The 16026-nt window shown below is 40.0% G+C and overlaps 1 protein-coding gene across 3 annotated transcripts in view; it reads left to right on the forward strand.

The window, feature by feature from the left end:
* The first annotated feature begins 1204 nt into the window (after positions 1-1204).
* MANBA (mannosidase beta) overlaps positions 1205-16026 on the forward strand; it is a 47788-nt gene continuing 32966 nt past the window's right edge. The window contains exons 1-6 of one of the 3 annotated variants that reach the window (XM_026050911.1): positions 1205-1297; positions 7763-7857; positions 8359-8464; positions 10378-10548; positions 13158-13281; positions 15569-15744. In XM_026050911.1, coding sequence (XP_025906696.1) covers positions 7790-7857; positions 8359-8464; positions 10378-10548; positions 13158-13281; positions 15569-15744 — 645 coding nt within the window. In that variant the 5' untranslated portion in view covers positions 1205-1297; positions 7763-7789. Of the gene's footprint in view, positions 1298-7762; positions 7858-8358; positions 8465-10377; positions 10549-13157; positions 13282-15568; positions 15745-16026 lie in introns of those variants that run through there. The other 2 variants (XM_026050909.1, XM_026050910.1) reach the window with 2 other exon arrangements.

The raw sequence follows: 16026 nt of genomic DNA on the forward strand, positions 1-16026 counted from the left end.
TTAAAGGTTAGAAGGTAGATACTAATTTAGATTGAATTGTGGAAAGAGTGAAGCTAATTAGGATACTTAGGGTAACTCAGTCTTCTATCATTTTTTATTTTATCAGTGTCACTAGAATATTGCTGGGAATTGAACTGAAATTGGCTGAATAAAAATATAGGTTCCATATACTGATCCTAGGTTACTGTACTCTATAACTGTTCTTAAAAGTGCTCAGCTACTAACAAAAAGCTGAAAGAGAGGTTCAGCTCCCCTTTCTCTTCCAGAACTARGGTTTCTTAGAAATGTGCTCCACTGTAGTGTGAAAAATCATCTGTGGTTATATACCTTGTATACTTTTAGTGGCTAAACATTGTATACTTGTTTTAATAAACGCACGGAAGGGTTGGCATTTCCCCCTAAATTAAAATGCAGTGTTGTCAGCCCAAAAAATCAGCATGAGAAATGTAAAATGTTGATGGTGCTCAATAATGTTTTAATAGCATGTCTAGTGTAGATTCCTACAACGCACTGTTGGTTGTGTGAAAGCCAGAGGCGATATAAAAGGGAGGATTAAAAACAAACAAACAACAACAAAAAAAACCCCACTCCTCTTCTCTATCCCTGTTTTGGTCTGCATTTTGCCCTTGCAATCTAATGTGCATCCAGGGAGCAGCAGCGTGATTTCGTGCGACAGTCACGGTTTTAGTCCTGCATGGTTTGGTGTATGAAATGTATATGTTTAAGCAATTAACTCCTTAGCATCCCGAGCGTTTCTGCACCTTCCCTGCTCTGACTTTACAGTCTGTAACTGCAGACAAGACGGAAATACGAGGACAGAAATGGAAAGGAGGGTTCCTTACAGCTCCTCGCCCCCCGTCTCCCCTGGGCACTTTGTCCCTCTGCCCTCGCCCCCTCAGCGCGCGCGACTCCGCCCCTCCCGCCCAGCCGTTGCGCGCGCGCGCAGTAGCCGTTAACGGCCGGTGCGCAAGGAGGGCGGGGCGCACCCGCCCCGCGGCCGTTAACGGCCAACGGGCGGCGCTGGGGGCCGGTGGGAGTGTCCCGCTCTGGACGAGGCCGCGGTAGGGCCATGGCGGCGGGGAGCGGGGCCCTCGGCCGCTGCCGCCGGCCGCCCTGGGGCCACGTCGCGCTGCTGCTGCTGCTGGCGCCGCCGCCGCTGCTGCTGGCGGCGGGCGGCCCGGAGGCGCGCAGCCTGCGCGGGAGCTGGCGGCTGCGCAGCGCGAACGGCTCCGTGGCGCTGCGGGGCGACGTGCCGGGCTGCGTCCACAGCGCCCTGCGCCGCGCCGGCCTCATCCAGGTACGGCACCCAGCCGGCCCGCGGCCGCCAAGGGCTCGTCCCCCGCTCTCCACTCCCGGCGCTTGGCCCCAAATCGAGGGGTTTCGGGCACTTATGTGCAACCACAACCCCGGGGGTTGATTTGTGCCCTGCTGCCGCTTTTCCAAATGATCGTGTACTCAACCACGAGTCAATCTGCCAGCTGTGAGAGAGTTGTCTCCCACAGTGGTTTTCAAAAGTTTTTTTTGTCTTTTTTTTTTTTTGTTTTAAATATAAGATTTTAACTGTTATACTTGCTACCTTGATTTATGAAGATATGGTGGCTGCTCTCTGTGAAAGAAGGCCCACATTACTTTCGTAGATGTGTAGCGAAGTCCTTGGTGCAGTCGGTGACATTGGGAAAAACTCTTGTTGCCTGAACTGCTTGGTGCTGTCTGGGTCATCATTTATTTAAGATACCTTTTATAAAGGAAGAGTGCAGGAAGCCGCCGTTAAATGCACACTTGGAAAGGGGAAGAAAGCTGAGTAGGGGAAGCGTAACTGAGTTATCAGAATTGTTGTGTGTGAGATAGTGTCACATGTTGTTCAAGGATGTCATGTGTACCTATAGTACCAGATTAACCACAGGCTCAATCTTGTATTTCTTGTACAGTATTAAAAAAAAAAAAAATCTTTTTTATTCTTCTGATTGTACTCCTCCTCTGCTCTGACTAAAGCTAGGGAGCTGAATGGATGGCGTGACCTCACTTGGAGCAGGCTGCTTTTATCCTTACTGTATTGTGACGCACACTGCGAAGCCCACTGCTAATAACACATGATAAAACGACCAGATTAAAAAAATAGTCAATAATGAAAAAAGTAAATAAACCAAAAGGGTATCAAGTAGAGCCCTTACTAGCTGTTGCTTCAACATTGCTGTGATGATTTGCAGGATTTTTTTGATGTGTGCAATGGAGTTGTTGGAAGAGGTTTTTGCAACAAGGCAAAAAAGGCAGTGGACAGGTAGAGTATGTATGGTAAGTCCACGACTAGGGTTATGCCTGTTTCTCCTGTGCAAAAGTGTGTAGAGGTCAGACATCTCTAATGTTTGCTGGTGCTATGAGGTGTTGCTGTAAAAACCGTGAATAATTTCAGGGGAAACTGTGACTAGAGCACTGACTTTTGCATGCAAGGTAATGACGTAATGAAAGACTCGYGTTTAAGCACTCCTGTGAAGTGAGAAACTGTGATTTAACTGCATTGCTATAACAGCTACAGTTGCTATGTAATTTTAGTCATTTTAAACAGCAGTATGGCATTTGGGAATGAGATTGTGATTGTGAACTCTCATGTGCCTGGGCAGCATCCCAAGGCTGTGTGTGCATAGTTACTTCATCAGCCAAAGCTTCATCTGCCTGCAGGCCGGCAGCACAGGTCTTGGTGATAGATAGGTAAAGGGCTGCTGGGCTAGTTAAATATGATGTTTTTTGTGGACATTTGAACATGTGAATACAGGTATGGACTTCAGCCATATGTGTCCTGCACAAACTGATTTTGCCCAAGAATGCTTGTAATTGCCTACCTGTAGCTGTACTTAATCTGCTGTGCACACTGGGCATGTGGATTAAAAGGAATCTTTCTGACACTGAGAGTTTGTTACTTTTTCTCTCTAGATGCTCTTAGCATTCTTCCCAGAGATGCCTTTACTCTTTGACTTATTAAATATACTTTGGATGAACACATCTTTTTGCAAATATACAGCATATTTTGCTTCTGAGCTTCCTACAGAAATATTGTGTTTTTCTTGTGTTCAAGAAAGACAATTCAAATGCTGGATTAAATACGATAAAAGCTCTAAGGGTAGGAAATAGTATCAGAATGTGTGCTCAGCTGGGATACCTTAGTATTTCGTTGAGGTTCAGTAGCTTTTATTGTTATTTACATGTAACCAGTAACCAGAAATACACTTCAACAAACTTAGGTTTGAATAGGTTTAGTACAAAGTTTGTGCAAAAGTGCACACATTTTGCAAACTTGCAACAAAGCTATAGCTGGAACTAAATCTCTGGGAAAAAAAAAATTAGCAGAAACAGTTCTGTTTAAGGTTATTTTAGGGTAAATTGTCAGCCCGTTTTTAGATACTGTTGTGATAAGCAAGATATATCAGCATGTAGCTTGTACGTTGTATTTCTGTGCTAGAAATAATGGTCACCAGGCAGGCACTGTCCAAGTACTGCATGGTGCTGTTCCTGCTGGCAGGTGACTCCCATACAATTAGAGATCAGATGAATATGACTACTGTAACTGATTTTCTCATCTGTCGGCCATTTGCATTCATATAGAAAGGGTGTTTTGTATTATTAGCTGTCACTTTGATTTATAAAGAACTATGGTGGGGGGTGTGCGAATATAGGGGTTGGATAATGCCATTCTCTGGCGTATCAGAGAACGTGTCTGGTATGCAACACAGGGCATGCACTTGACACTGAAGGTTACCGTGGTTATAGTCCTACCTCTATATTTGTCTATGCAAGCATATTAGAAGACAGGCTTATGTGTCTCAAGTTGCATTTCTGCAGCTCTGAAAAGTAGCACTTATTTTTAATAACTTATTCTGCATTTGCTTAACATACGTTGTTGCATGTTTTCTGATTCTTTGTCGTAGTTGTGGTTTTCCAGAGAAAGACAAGTAACAGTTGCAGTTATTGCCATTGATTCTAACAGGTTATGTAGCATTTTGTTAATGAAAGTTGTTTATCAATACAAATATACAGTTTTGTTACATATATGTACTTTGCTGAGTTGTGTGAAAAAAAACACAGAAACATTCAAAAGCCTGAGTAACTTGAGTCACTTGAGTAACTTTTTGAGTAACTTTAAAGAGCACTCAAGTTTAGGTGTTCTTTTTGAATGTTGTTAAGTTAAAATGGACAAAATTATGGTTGCCTTTTCCATATAGCAGAGTATAGAAAGAAAATCAAGAAAAGTGTATTAATATTTTGTTAATTATACTAGTATCTGTGTTTCAGCTTTACTCCTCTCTAGAGCTTGGCTCAGTGCTAAGCTGTAGCTCATGTAGAGCCTAAGGTGACATTCAGTTAGCTACCTTGTTGGAGCAAGTGCTGAAAATGAATCATTTGAGGATGTGATTCCTAAACCAGCATTCAAAGAATACGACCATTCATCACTGCGGCTGGTTCAGCTTCACTTCAAACTGTAAATATGTGAAGCAGGGCTTACTGAAGAGGGTGTAAATGTTGTAGCCTATGAGAAGACAAGGAGTGTGGGGATTTGGATAAGTTTAAGTAGAGACTGTATCAGCTAGATGCCAGGGATGCAAGGCTGCTGCTGTGTCAGACTGGATATGCTGGCAAAGCTGCCTTTGGGCCTCGCTTCCCATGTGTTGGCGTCTCATCCCTTTCCTGACTAAGGGAGTCTCTTACGAATGGCCATGGCACTTCAAACAGCCCCTTCAGATCATTGCAACGAGGAGTTTATATCTAGCCTTTTGGCTGTGCCTGCAGTTTCATACCACCACTGCTCCTCTGAAGTCCTGCTAGTGTCCTGTTATCAGAACCAGGAATGTTTCCTTTTGATCCTCTGTAGGTAAGGGTGGATTTGCTTCATCTTAGCAAGTTATTTGCTGCTGCTGATGACACTGAAGCTTGGAGCGGAGACCAGACAAACAAAGAGACTGAGTAGTCCGGAATTGTTCCCCAAATTTTAGGGCAAAGTCCAAGGCTGTCRTGTTGGGCTGCATCTAAAAATTACCATAGCGAACTCCACCCCTTCAGTGCTCCATCCCAATAAACACAGTGAGATGATGAATGTCAGGTATGTTTAATACGTGAGCAGTGCATTTCCCATTGTGTATCAGGTTCTCACAGGGTCTGTAAGAGTTTTAAGGTCTGTCTTTTTTGTGTGTGTGTCTCCATTTTTTTCTGAAATAAACCTTTAATTTTAATGTCAGCTGATTTCATGTGGGATGAATTTCAGTTTAAGTCCAAGCACTGACTTCTATAGATACATTTTACAACACTCAAAACAAAGTTAATAGTAGTAGTGTGGTGGGGTAAGTAATTTTACAACGCTATTGGAGCATGTTTTCCCATTCTTAAAACACTGTTGTAAGCATTTTTTTTTAACCACTTATCTGTCTTTAGAAAATTGCTGGAGCATTTCCACATGCTTAACTCCACTGCTAGAAACATCTGTGATATCACTAACCAGTGTTAGCATTAAATGACTTTTCTGTGTGTTGTATAAGCTGTTTTAAATAGCAATGGTATCAGTAAGCCACAAGTTTGGTATAAAGGTACACAGAGCTGTGAGTTTCCATTCTCAGAATTTTCATATTTGAGGCCTGTGAGGAAATACCCCCTTGGAACTCGTGTTTTCATACAACTCTATGAATATTGGTATTTAGTATCTTCTGTGACATATATCTTAGCAGTCAATGCATTTCTTAAAAGTTGAGGACTTGACACTATTACAGATGAAAGCTCTGTCAGGAAGAAGAACCTGCTGTACTGGCTGAGTYGATTTAAACAAGCAGCCCTGTTTGTACAAGCCTATAAGGGACAGTTGGATGATGCAATCTCTGCCTCTCATGAAGCATCCTTATATTTCTCTCAGCTGCAAGAGAAGCAGCGTGGTGTTCTTTTTATCAGATCTTTTTTCCATGCACATCTTAGTTTTCAGACTTTCAGGGAGAAATGATTTTTCTACAAAAGGTATTGATCTCTGATGAGAATCTGGTGTTGGTTGTTTGACCGCCAACCAAGTGTTTCTTGACTTTACAGCATGGTAATGGTAGTGCTTTTATAGCTTGCTTCTCATGCTTTTGTTAATTATTCCTCGTATCCAAGTGACAACAATTGCAATTTAACACGGACATTTTCCAGAATATAGCCTAAAATAAACAGAACGTTAAAGCAAAGCAGATGTTCTAAATGTACTTTTTAAGGTGTATTCCTCAAGCATTTTGCATGTAAAAGTGGTAATACGAAAACTTTTGAAGCAGTAATGGTTCTGGTAAGCTCACAATGGCTTAGCTTCTGGAGAGAACATCGTGTTGCCAACGTGGATGTCCCATATCTGCAAGGTCACAGTTTTGCTGAAGTGACAAGAGCTTTCCTTCTTGGTTCATATTCCCTTGTGATAAGAAATTTGATTGAAAGAAGGCGGCATAGAGGAATGCTACAAGTTTCCCTCCGTAGAGGCTTTAGGAATAACACTTATATTGCTTTGGGACTCCAGAAGAGATTAGGCTGCTGAGAACAGTCTTTTAAGTGTTATAATTTTGCTCAACTCAGTAAACAGGTTTGTGTGTATATTACAGAGGCTGACCCTAGTAGTGGTAAAAACAGATATGCGGTGTACAACAGTGTCTTTCAGAGGAGTTCAAATTCAAAACTCTTTTTAGTATTTATATTGAATTCTGGAGCAAGGATAAAAATTGATCTTCAGCAAGGCAAATGAAACAGCCGAGCGAATTTTCTTCAGAGTTTAGTTTGGATATCCAGAGCAGGTAGTTAGCTGTACTGGTACTGCAGGAAACACCTATCAAAGAGAATCTTAATGCAGCTCTGTTCCCTTTTATTGACTGTGGTTGAGTCTCATAGTCCATAAGAGATTGGTCTTGGTTTGAGAAGGCAGCTTGTCTGTGAGCTGAGCTTTCAGTCACTGACCCAGCTACCTGCAATTGGAGCTGCCAGACAGGCAGCTGTAACACAGTACCTTTCTTTCGTCTGCCCATGGGTGAGGTGCAAGGCTTGTCAGGTCCACATACCTCATCTGYTCAGCCTAGGTGAGGAACAGCGTGACCCAGAACAGGATAATAAATACAGCTTGAAACCAAGAGCTTGCGAACCTGGTGTTATTCTAAAATGAAGTCATTTAATTGCACACAGCAAACCAAACTGTGTTCCTTCTCTTTCTCCTCTTCCTCCCTGCCACCCTCTAATTGCAGCGCTTTCTTTTGATCTGACCGAATCAAGACCATTGACAAGAATCAATAGGAGTGATTGCTATTATTTTGAACAGTAGAGATTTGTTTACTGCTATCCCTAGCAGTCTAAAAGTCTGTTTCTGTGCTCCTTAGAGTTCTWTTACTTTCACCATCATTGTGAGGGTGATCATATTTCCATCCCTCCCATCAAATATTTTTTATTTTTGTCTTGATTTTTTTTATTTCCAGCCTCATCATTTCTTACATAAAAACAAATCCTCCTACTGCCGTTTTAAGTATGAATGATTACAAGAAACAGGATTCGACCTGTTTTCAACCTAGTTACAGCCAAATATTACTAAAACTCGTATTTCACATATTGCCTCAGAGGCCAAAAAAAAAAAAAAAAGACTACCAGAACTGAGTAAAAGAAGAATTTTTTTTTTTGCATTTGCAGACTATCTGAAAGAACAGATTCCTCTAATGAATGTTACGAAGCATTTTATTTAGTAAAACTATTACTAAATAAATGTTGTAACTTTTTTATTTTTAATTAGGATCCATACTATAGATTTAATGATGTGATGTACAGATGGATCTCGCTGGATAACTGGACTTACAGCAGGACATTCAAAACTCCTTTTGATGTCAGGTAAGCAATAAGTGTCTAAAATGATTATGTGACATCTTGCATGCAGAATTGCTTGTTTATGCATCAGCCCAAAATACTTCTGTGTGTAATAAAATAGACAAAAATATGCAGCTGTAAAAACAGTATATGCTAAAAGACAGCATGCTATCTTTTAGTATGCTAATATGCTAAAAGACAGTATAGCAGTTGTTTTTTTCCCATTTTTTTCCCTTTGAAAAATGATTTATGAGTTTCAGGCTGAGAGTAATAATTAAATTAATTGAAAGCTAGCCCATCTGATAGCTGGTGGCTATGTGAACATGTTTTGTTGCAGACAAGAGCCATTTCAGGTGTCATCTTCACTTAACTATTTAAAAAAGTTACGTAGCTACACAAAGTCAAACATTTTGGAGATCATTGAGATGATCGCTGCTGAAGATAACAGGGATGTGTATTATGTTTTCCCTGTATTGTTAACTCCAGATACTTTTAACAATTTTACACATATGTCATCTTCTGTAGAAAGTGGCAAAAAGTGAATTTGGTTTTTGAGGGAGTGGATACAGTAGCAGAAATACTGATCAACAATATCACTATTGGCAGAACAGACAACATGTTCAACAGATATGTAAGTAATACATTTATTTCTGAAGGTACTCCTGTTTTTCTGTCAAAGCCTTTTTGTGCCAGAGACTTTGAGTTTGTTTAAGTGGACATGAGAATAGGTACTAGCATTTAGGAAGTGTTGACCTGAGAAGTGTGTAAGTAGTCAGGTAACTAGCTGCTGGAAAGCACAGTGTATTTAGCTTTCCAGGAGTGTTGTTCTTCTTAGTAAGAGGACCAATGCAAAAGGATCAGTTCATCTAATAATGTAAGTCTTGCTTCTTGGGATCTGTCACAGATCCAAGCAAACATAACCCTAAATCTGTTATACTAGCTCTAAATCTGCTTACTAATAGGTATTAGAATGGTTTGCATATGAATATTGAAATGAAAAAGTATGTGGAGCAAAGCCTTCATACAGGTTATCRTGCTTTTTTTCTTATATAGGGTTTTAAATTTTAATGTTGGGATTTTAATAATGTTGTCTGGTGTCTTTGGGTTTAGCCTATGTCAACATGAGAGTATTCATTGTAGAATGGTCTCGAGAAACCAATTTTATAGCTTTAATATTTAAAATGATTCTGCGTACTGGTAGAAGGGGAAATCCCTGCTTTTCTCCTAAGAAGCCCATAAAGGAAGAGTTAAAGGTGGACTGTCTTCTATTTGTCAGGTGAGTAACCTAGTCGCAAAAGAAATCTGGTTTCCTTATGCCTGATATTTAACCACTCCAGTAGGTTTCACTGCAGATATGCCTGACAGCCCAACAGAGATGAGTGACCTGGATTCTGACACCTGGGTCTATGTGACCTAAGACAAGTCACTTAGGTTCTCTCTGACTTAGTTTTGCTATTTGTGAAATAGGAAATTTCATTCAGTTCTCATGGAATAACAACTACTTAATATTTGAAAGCTATTTAAAGTTTGCAGTGGCAGGCTCTGTAGAATAGTGTAGTAGAGTGTTGTGGTTTTTTTTTTTTTTTTTTTTAAACCCTTATTTCTGCAACTTCATTTCATGTCAGATTGTAACAGTTCATGAAATGGCCATTAGYGCAGAACCAGAGCCAGAGTTCAATGTATTAGATGAGTCTGGGCTTGCTCTGATCCAGGCACCTATATTGTTCTCTCGTTCCACATAAGTGCCTCTTCAGGAAAGTTTCTGTGAAGGCTCCTGTTGAGGATGTTGTTTACTTGGCAGTTTTCTGTTGTCTCTWGCAGAGGTGATATCTACTGTAGCAGAATAATGCTAGAAGGGTGTTCCCAAGGTAGGACAAGTGCTAAGACTTAGACTGTCATGAATTAGCAGTTTAGAGAAGAAATGGGTATTAGCCATTGGAACTCCATTGTCCTGATAGCACAGGAAAACCCAAACATTCATCCCTCCACACAGTTGCACTGAGGAGATCTTGTGAGTCAGTGAGGAAGCTCCCAAATGCTTTGTTTGGTGCCGACATGGAAAATGTATCTATGCATTTTAGGGATCGGAATGCAGGGAGCGTGGAATACGCGTTTGCAGCACTTTTGGAAAAGGCAGCTCCAGCCTCTGTGATAGCTGGCCGCTTTCTGAATGGGAACAAAATATGTTTCTAAAGATTCAGATGAGTTCTGTGTGAGGAAGAAAGGTGAAGTATCTGCTGCCATTCCCATCGTTAAAGCAGTTCCGTGTGCAAGCAAAGAGCTGCAGCCTGTGGTGGAGGCTCAGAGTGGGCAAAGTGCTTTGCCCAGAAATCTTCTCATATCACAGTCTTTGTGTACATGATCTTTTCTTGTTCATTTTAAGAGATCTCTTTTTGCTTTCCTCCCAGACCTGAGCCTGATGAGGCTGAAGTTCAAATGCTTTTGAATAATATCTGTATGGTATTAAAATCCAGTTTCAGTGATTATAGATTTCATAAATAAATACCAGAGCTGTAATGACTTTGTTTTCTTTTCTTGACCTAGAGCTTTGATATTACCCGCATTATTAAGGAGGTCAATTTTGTTGAAGTCCGTTTCTTATCAGCCATTTCATACGCAGCAGAGCAGAGCAGATGCCACAAGGGATACAGAGTCCCCCCGGCGTGCCCTCCACCTGTGCAGAAAGGAGAGTGCCACGCTAATTTCATCAGAAAGGTAGGGGCAGAATTGTTTCTCTCTTGCTTGAGACTTGGAAAGAAGTCATYATGTGCTGTTCTTACAGATGTATTCTGAAACCTGCAATGTCACTGTTACTAGTTGAACATACTTTTCATTCCAACTCTCTTCTGATGCCCCTCCAAGAAACCTGTAATCCAGCATGCTGCTAATGTAAGATGCACAACAAGGTCAGGCGAAGGATATCTAGGTGATAAGAATGTTTAAGAGCCTGTATTTGTCAAAGTGTCAGCAAGAAGACTTGCTGCTAGGAAAGCAGGATAGCAGAGGGAAATGTGTAATGTGTATTTTGATGCACTGGGCAGGTTTAGCAATGTGTATTGGCAGCAGAGGTCACTGTTAGAAATACCAGAGGGTATTGCCAAGACAAAAAAATCTCAGCCAAGTAGCTTTGTGAGTTTCTGCCATTGCTCGTGTGCCGTGCTGTTTATGCTCGGCAGCTCTGGCGTGTCCTGAGGAGTGTTACCTAACAGAGGGCCTATTCTCGTCTTATTACGATGTTGTGTTGTTAAAAGGGTGATTTACAAGTACACATTCAGTAAAAGAAACAGTGTAATATACAATGAGTAAAGCTTGGAAACTCTGAATTAACATTGCTTCACTGCTGTTAAAAGTAAGTCTATGTAGGGTATCATTTGTGTAGCATCTCACTTATTTTTGCAATCTTTGCAGCAATTGGAAGCAGTGGATCGGTGACCTTATTGAAAATTTCTTTTTCTTTTTTTTTTTTTTTTTTTTTTCTCTCTTTGTGTTTGTCACCATTTGCATGCCTTTTTTGCTAAGTGAGTTTTGGTCTTTTTAAGAAAGTCATTTGAAGCCTCCTCAAAAATGACTAGAATCCTTTTAATACAACACTAAATCTAATTTCCTTTAGATTTTATTAAGAGGGGTAGATTTTGTGTAGCTTGGAAGCATTCTTCAGGATTAGTGTGCTGTCTTTATTACTACATGATGCTTTTATTTCTACTGCATTTTAGAGAGTTGTTCAGTTCTGAATCCATTTGCTGTCTCCACCATATTTCTTAGAAATCAGGACAGGGAGAAGCTTGAAAGGAAGATGGCACTTGAACAGCTGTAGTCTTATTTATAAAACAAAAATGGCCAGGAATGATTTTTATTCTTTACTGAGCCTTACTTTTAAACCTGTAAGAAAGTGTCTTAATTCTTTACCTCAGAGGAACTGATTGACTGCAAGGAAGCTGCTTCAAATATATCCAAAAACATTTTTYGTACGAAGCAGAGGTGACAACAGCAGAGATGGTACATTCAAAAGTAAACAAATTGGCCTGGRCATTTCTAAAGTAAGCTAGGAGCTTACAAGCTTAAAGTAGTGGAGAGCTATTTACACATCTGAAGTTCAGTATTAAATGCAGCAAGCACRTAAGTCGTAGTAAAAATTTGGGGTCAAATACAAGCCTTTCACTAGTTATGTAATTTAATGCTACACGTGTATTTTTCTCGTGACATATTATTTCTGATAGTCTGTGCAATATTATTAATGATTATTTTTTTATAAAGGGAAAGTTATTTCCAATCTGGGTTGTTTTCTAAGAATGTATTGTCCTTGTTCTTACACTTGAAATAGGTGCAGTGCTTGCTTCCTGGAAGGTTCTTTTGCAACTTGATAGGCAAGCAGGCCTGCTGACTGCAAGGAGGCAAGGGATAGGCCAGATTTGTGCAATGTGGTTTGCCAAAATTAGTATGCCTAGATTGTAAGTTATTAGTTGCTAAATTTAGAACTGTAGGTCACTGTACAAGACTTCAAGGGGATCTGTTGTGTTTGCTTTGGGGGCTGGGGCTGTGTGAAGTGTGGAGGGCAGCTGCATAGATGTCTTCAAGGGAGCTTGTTAGCTGCAAGTCTGACCTGGTTTAAAAAACAACTAAATGGGAGGCAATGTAGGGGCTGCTCTGATCAGCTTCTGTTGGTTATTCTAATGTTAGAACCAGACCTAAGCTTTTTCTTAGCCATTGATTTGTTCCCTTTGCTTTTGTATGGGGGAAACATAAAAAGGAAGAAACTCTGTATATGACTGAACTACAGAAATGCACCCAACAAATACATACATCTCTTTCCTTGTACTAATCCGTAATGTTACTGCAAAATTTACAGAGTAAAACATTTCAGAGGTCCCTTTGATTTTTAATTTGATATATATTTTTAATTGTGATTAGTATTTGTAACAGTCAGTTTGCTGCTTATTTTGTCTTTTTGGTATAGAATTAAGTACTGTCTTTAAAGCTAAAATAATTCAGAGTTAATCTGAGAGTAACCTGCCTAATTTTTTGTCKTCTTCTTTATATTGAAGATAATAAATTGAAGATAAATTAATATTGAATTCTGATAGGTATGAATATTTCATACAAATTTGTATTTTTAATATATGTGTCAGCTGAGTTTTAGTGAAGGAGCAATAGAAAAAAAACAGTAGGCTATCTTGAATTGGTAGAAATTAGGAGGGGAAAAAAAAGCATCTTGCTTTGAGTCAATGGCATTATTTTGTTTCTACATAGCAAATCATTTTTACTTCTGAAACAGCAGAGATTCCTTTGTGAAAACTGGGCAACTGTAATATCATTCTGTATTGCAGGAGCAATGTTCCTTTAGCTGGGACTGGGGCCCTTCTTTTCCCACTCAAGGAATTTGGAAAGACGTTAGGATCGAGGCCTATAACCATTACCACTTGATTTACTTCACTTTGACTCCCTTCTTTGGTAAGCTATATACATATTTTTTTTATTGTTGTTTCACCCTTGGAATACAGTCTGTTTTATTGTTAGGCTCAATTAACTTCCATTTAGGAAAGATATTGTGTTTTTACAACTGTATATATAGTGCTTACCACAACACAACACACCCGTTTAGGTCTTGAGACAGTGCTTCAGTATAAGCAGTGGTGATGGGAATTGTTAATTATTTTTTTTCTCTTGAAGAACCCAGAACAACTTTATAAATTTAATTGTGGTATAACTTAGGTTTGCCCTTGTTCTTCTGCTTAAGAYATTTTTATTATTTTTATATTTTACTGGCATGAGTTTTCACGAGGACTCCCAATAAATATGTCTCTCTCTTGTCTCATCTCCACTGAAAACAAAGGCAAAATTGTTAGGAGAATTTAGTCATTTGCTGGAAAAACAAATACATTGTGAGCAGAGTTTCAAGAGCCCTGAGTTTTCAGGACTCAACATGAAGTCTGAGACAGAAGTGCAGCCAGACTATGCAAGAATAATTTGTTAAGTCTGCAATACAAGAGGACAGCCTCTTTGCATTCYTGCTCCTTGACTTACCTAACCAGTTTCTTCCCCTGCTGTGGGCTTTTTAATATTAGTCTCCTTTGTCCTTCTGATCTTGCAGCCAAGCAAAAATAAAAATAGGCAATTTTTTGTTGAAACTCTCTGTAATGTGCCCTCTATTAGACCACTCGCGTGCTTGCTTTTGCCACATTTTGAGCCCAATCTTCAGCAGAGCGAACATTGGCACGTGTGTCCTCTGCACTGGGTTGAATTTCACCCTTTGGGAATAGAGTTGTGTATGAATAAAAGAGGAAGACGTCGTTCCCTGGATGCTTTTAAAGCTTCCTGAAATAGCTGCAGATCTTAGCTAAAATTAACATGACTGGAATTTCCATGGAAAGCCCCAGCATGAACTCGATGTGCTGCCTACAACTCAATTATAGTAAAAATGTTTTTTGGTCCCTCCCTTATTCCCACAACTCCACCTTCTGGTAGGTGAAGCGTTGCTCTCTGTATAAGCAAAGTGCAAATCCCCTTGGTTTGCCATGCAGTGCTTGGAACCAGAGCTTATTAACATTCAAACACAAAACACTGAAAAAATAAGGAGTCAGTGAAAAACTTACATTTGAACTGCGCTTATGTTGGTCTTCAGTGTTTGTGTCACAGCCTTTTGCCCACTAAATCTGTAAAGGATTCACTGTTCCTGACTCTGTGCGTAGGGTCTGCATTTCAAGCAGTTCAGGAGTAGGCTGGGATTTCTTGGAGGGGGCATAAAATGTGCTGTAATGCCTGAGCTGAGATAAGGGGCTAACCTTTTCAATATTTCTAAAAATCAGTCCTCTCCGGGTAACATTGGATGTAGTTTAACCTTCAAAGGCTAAATGTAATTCTTTGCTTTTGCAAGGAATTTTCTCTTTTGTGAGAACTAAAATATATAAAGAGAAAGCAAGGAAAGTAAGTACTTAAATTAGAAGATTAGCTAGGCTATGCTTGTAGATAGATAATATAATGGCTAAACTTAATGGGAAATTTGAGCATTAATCATGAAATCCTTGACCTTGAATTGCTTTAATCAGTAAGTTGTTTTGTAAAGGAGAAGATTCTGTGAGGCAACTGTGGTGAGATCTTGGGCAAGTCATTAATGTGTTTCTTCTACCACGCTTTGGCGGTAGAAGGGGCACAAAGATGCAGCCTGTCAAGTCTAGACACAATGGGCCCAATTCATCCCCAGCATAACTCCATTCATTTTGTCTAGTGACTCCAGAATGAATTGGGCTAGTTTTCYGTTAATACTGTTTTTGTTTCATAGACAAAAGTGATTGTACTGCCCTGTGATTACAATCTTTCCCAAAGAGGACCATGTTCATGTGGATGCTGACTAAAAGAAAATGTAATGTCTGTGGGAGCTGGTGGGGAAAAATACCCTTCCTAATGATAGTGTTTCGTGTTCTTCAACTTGCAGGGGCGAGGGGGAAGAGAGAAAATCATAGAATATTTCAAGTTGGAAAAGACCTTGAGTCAAAAATGAGCTATAAAGTATCCATCACACCATGTAGTTGTTTCCTGAGTTAGTAGATGTAAACACAGATAGTAAGTGTGCTAAGCAGTGAAGAATAACTTCATAGGTCTGAGTCAAATGCAGTCTTAAAACTGTTTAATTTAAACTAAGGGTTTTGAATCATTTCTTTGATGAGTGATCATGTTAATTAATAGGTATGTATATGTATGTAAATTCATAAATTATTGTTTTCTCTCTCCCTTAATTTAGATAAGAGTGCTCAGCAGTGGAGTCTTCAGATTGAGTCTATATTTGATGTAGTCAGTTCCAAGCAGATTTCGGGTCTTGTGACAGTGAGCATCCCCAAACTGCAAACGCAGCAAACGTTCAGTGTGAAGCTTCAGCCTGGAGAAGGCAGCATTGTGCTGCTTGTAAACATCAACAAGGTAAATGGTGGGGGGGACCCTCRCCAAATGCAAAGTGTTTCTCTGGGTTACAGTGTGTCTGTCTGCTTCCGTACCAGTTTTGGTCCTCTTTCTGCTTCCTTTTTATTTCCTCACTTTAATAGCGGTGCCTCACAACTTCCAGGATAGAGGAACATTTCTTTTTCTCTCAGAAAATGATTTCTGTGCGGCTGCATTGCTCACCGTGCAAAAATTGTTGAAATCTTTCCCTTACCATGAAACTGAAAGATCTCATCACTGGCCGCTGATGAATGAGTTACCTAG

The sequence above is a fragment of the Nothoprocta perdicaria genome, unplaced genomic scaffold (assembly GCF_003342845.1).
Source record: "Nothoprocta perdicaria isolate Ctin4 unplaced genomic scaffold, notPer1 scaffold_71, whole genome shotgun sequence".
NCBI classification, from domain to species: domain Eukaryota; kingdom Metazoa; phylum Chordata; class Aves; order Tinamiformes; family Tinamidae; genus Nothoprocta; species Nothoprocta perdicaria.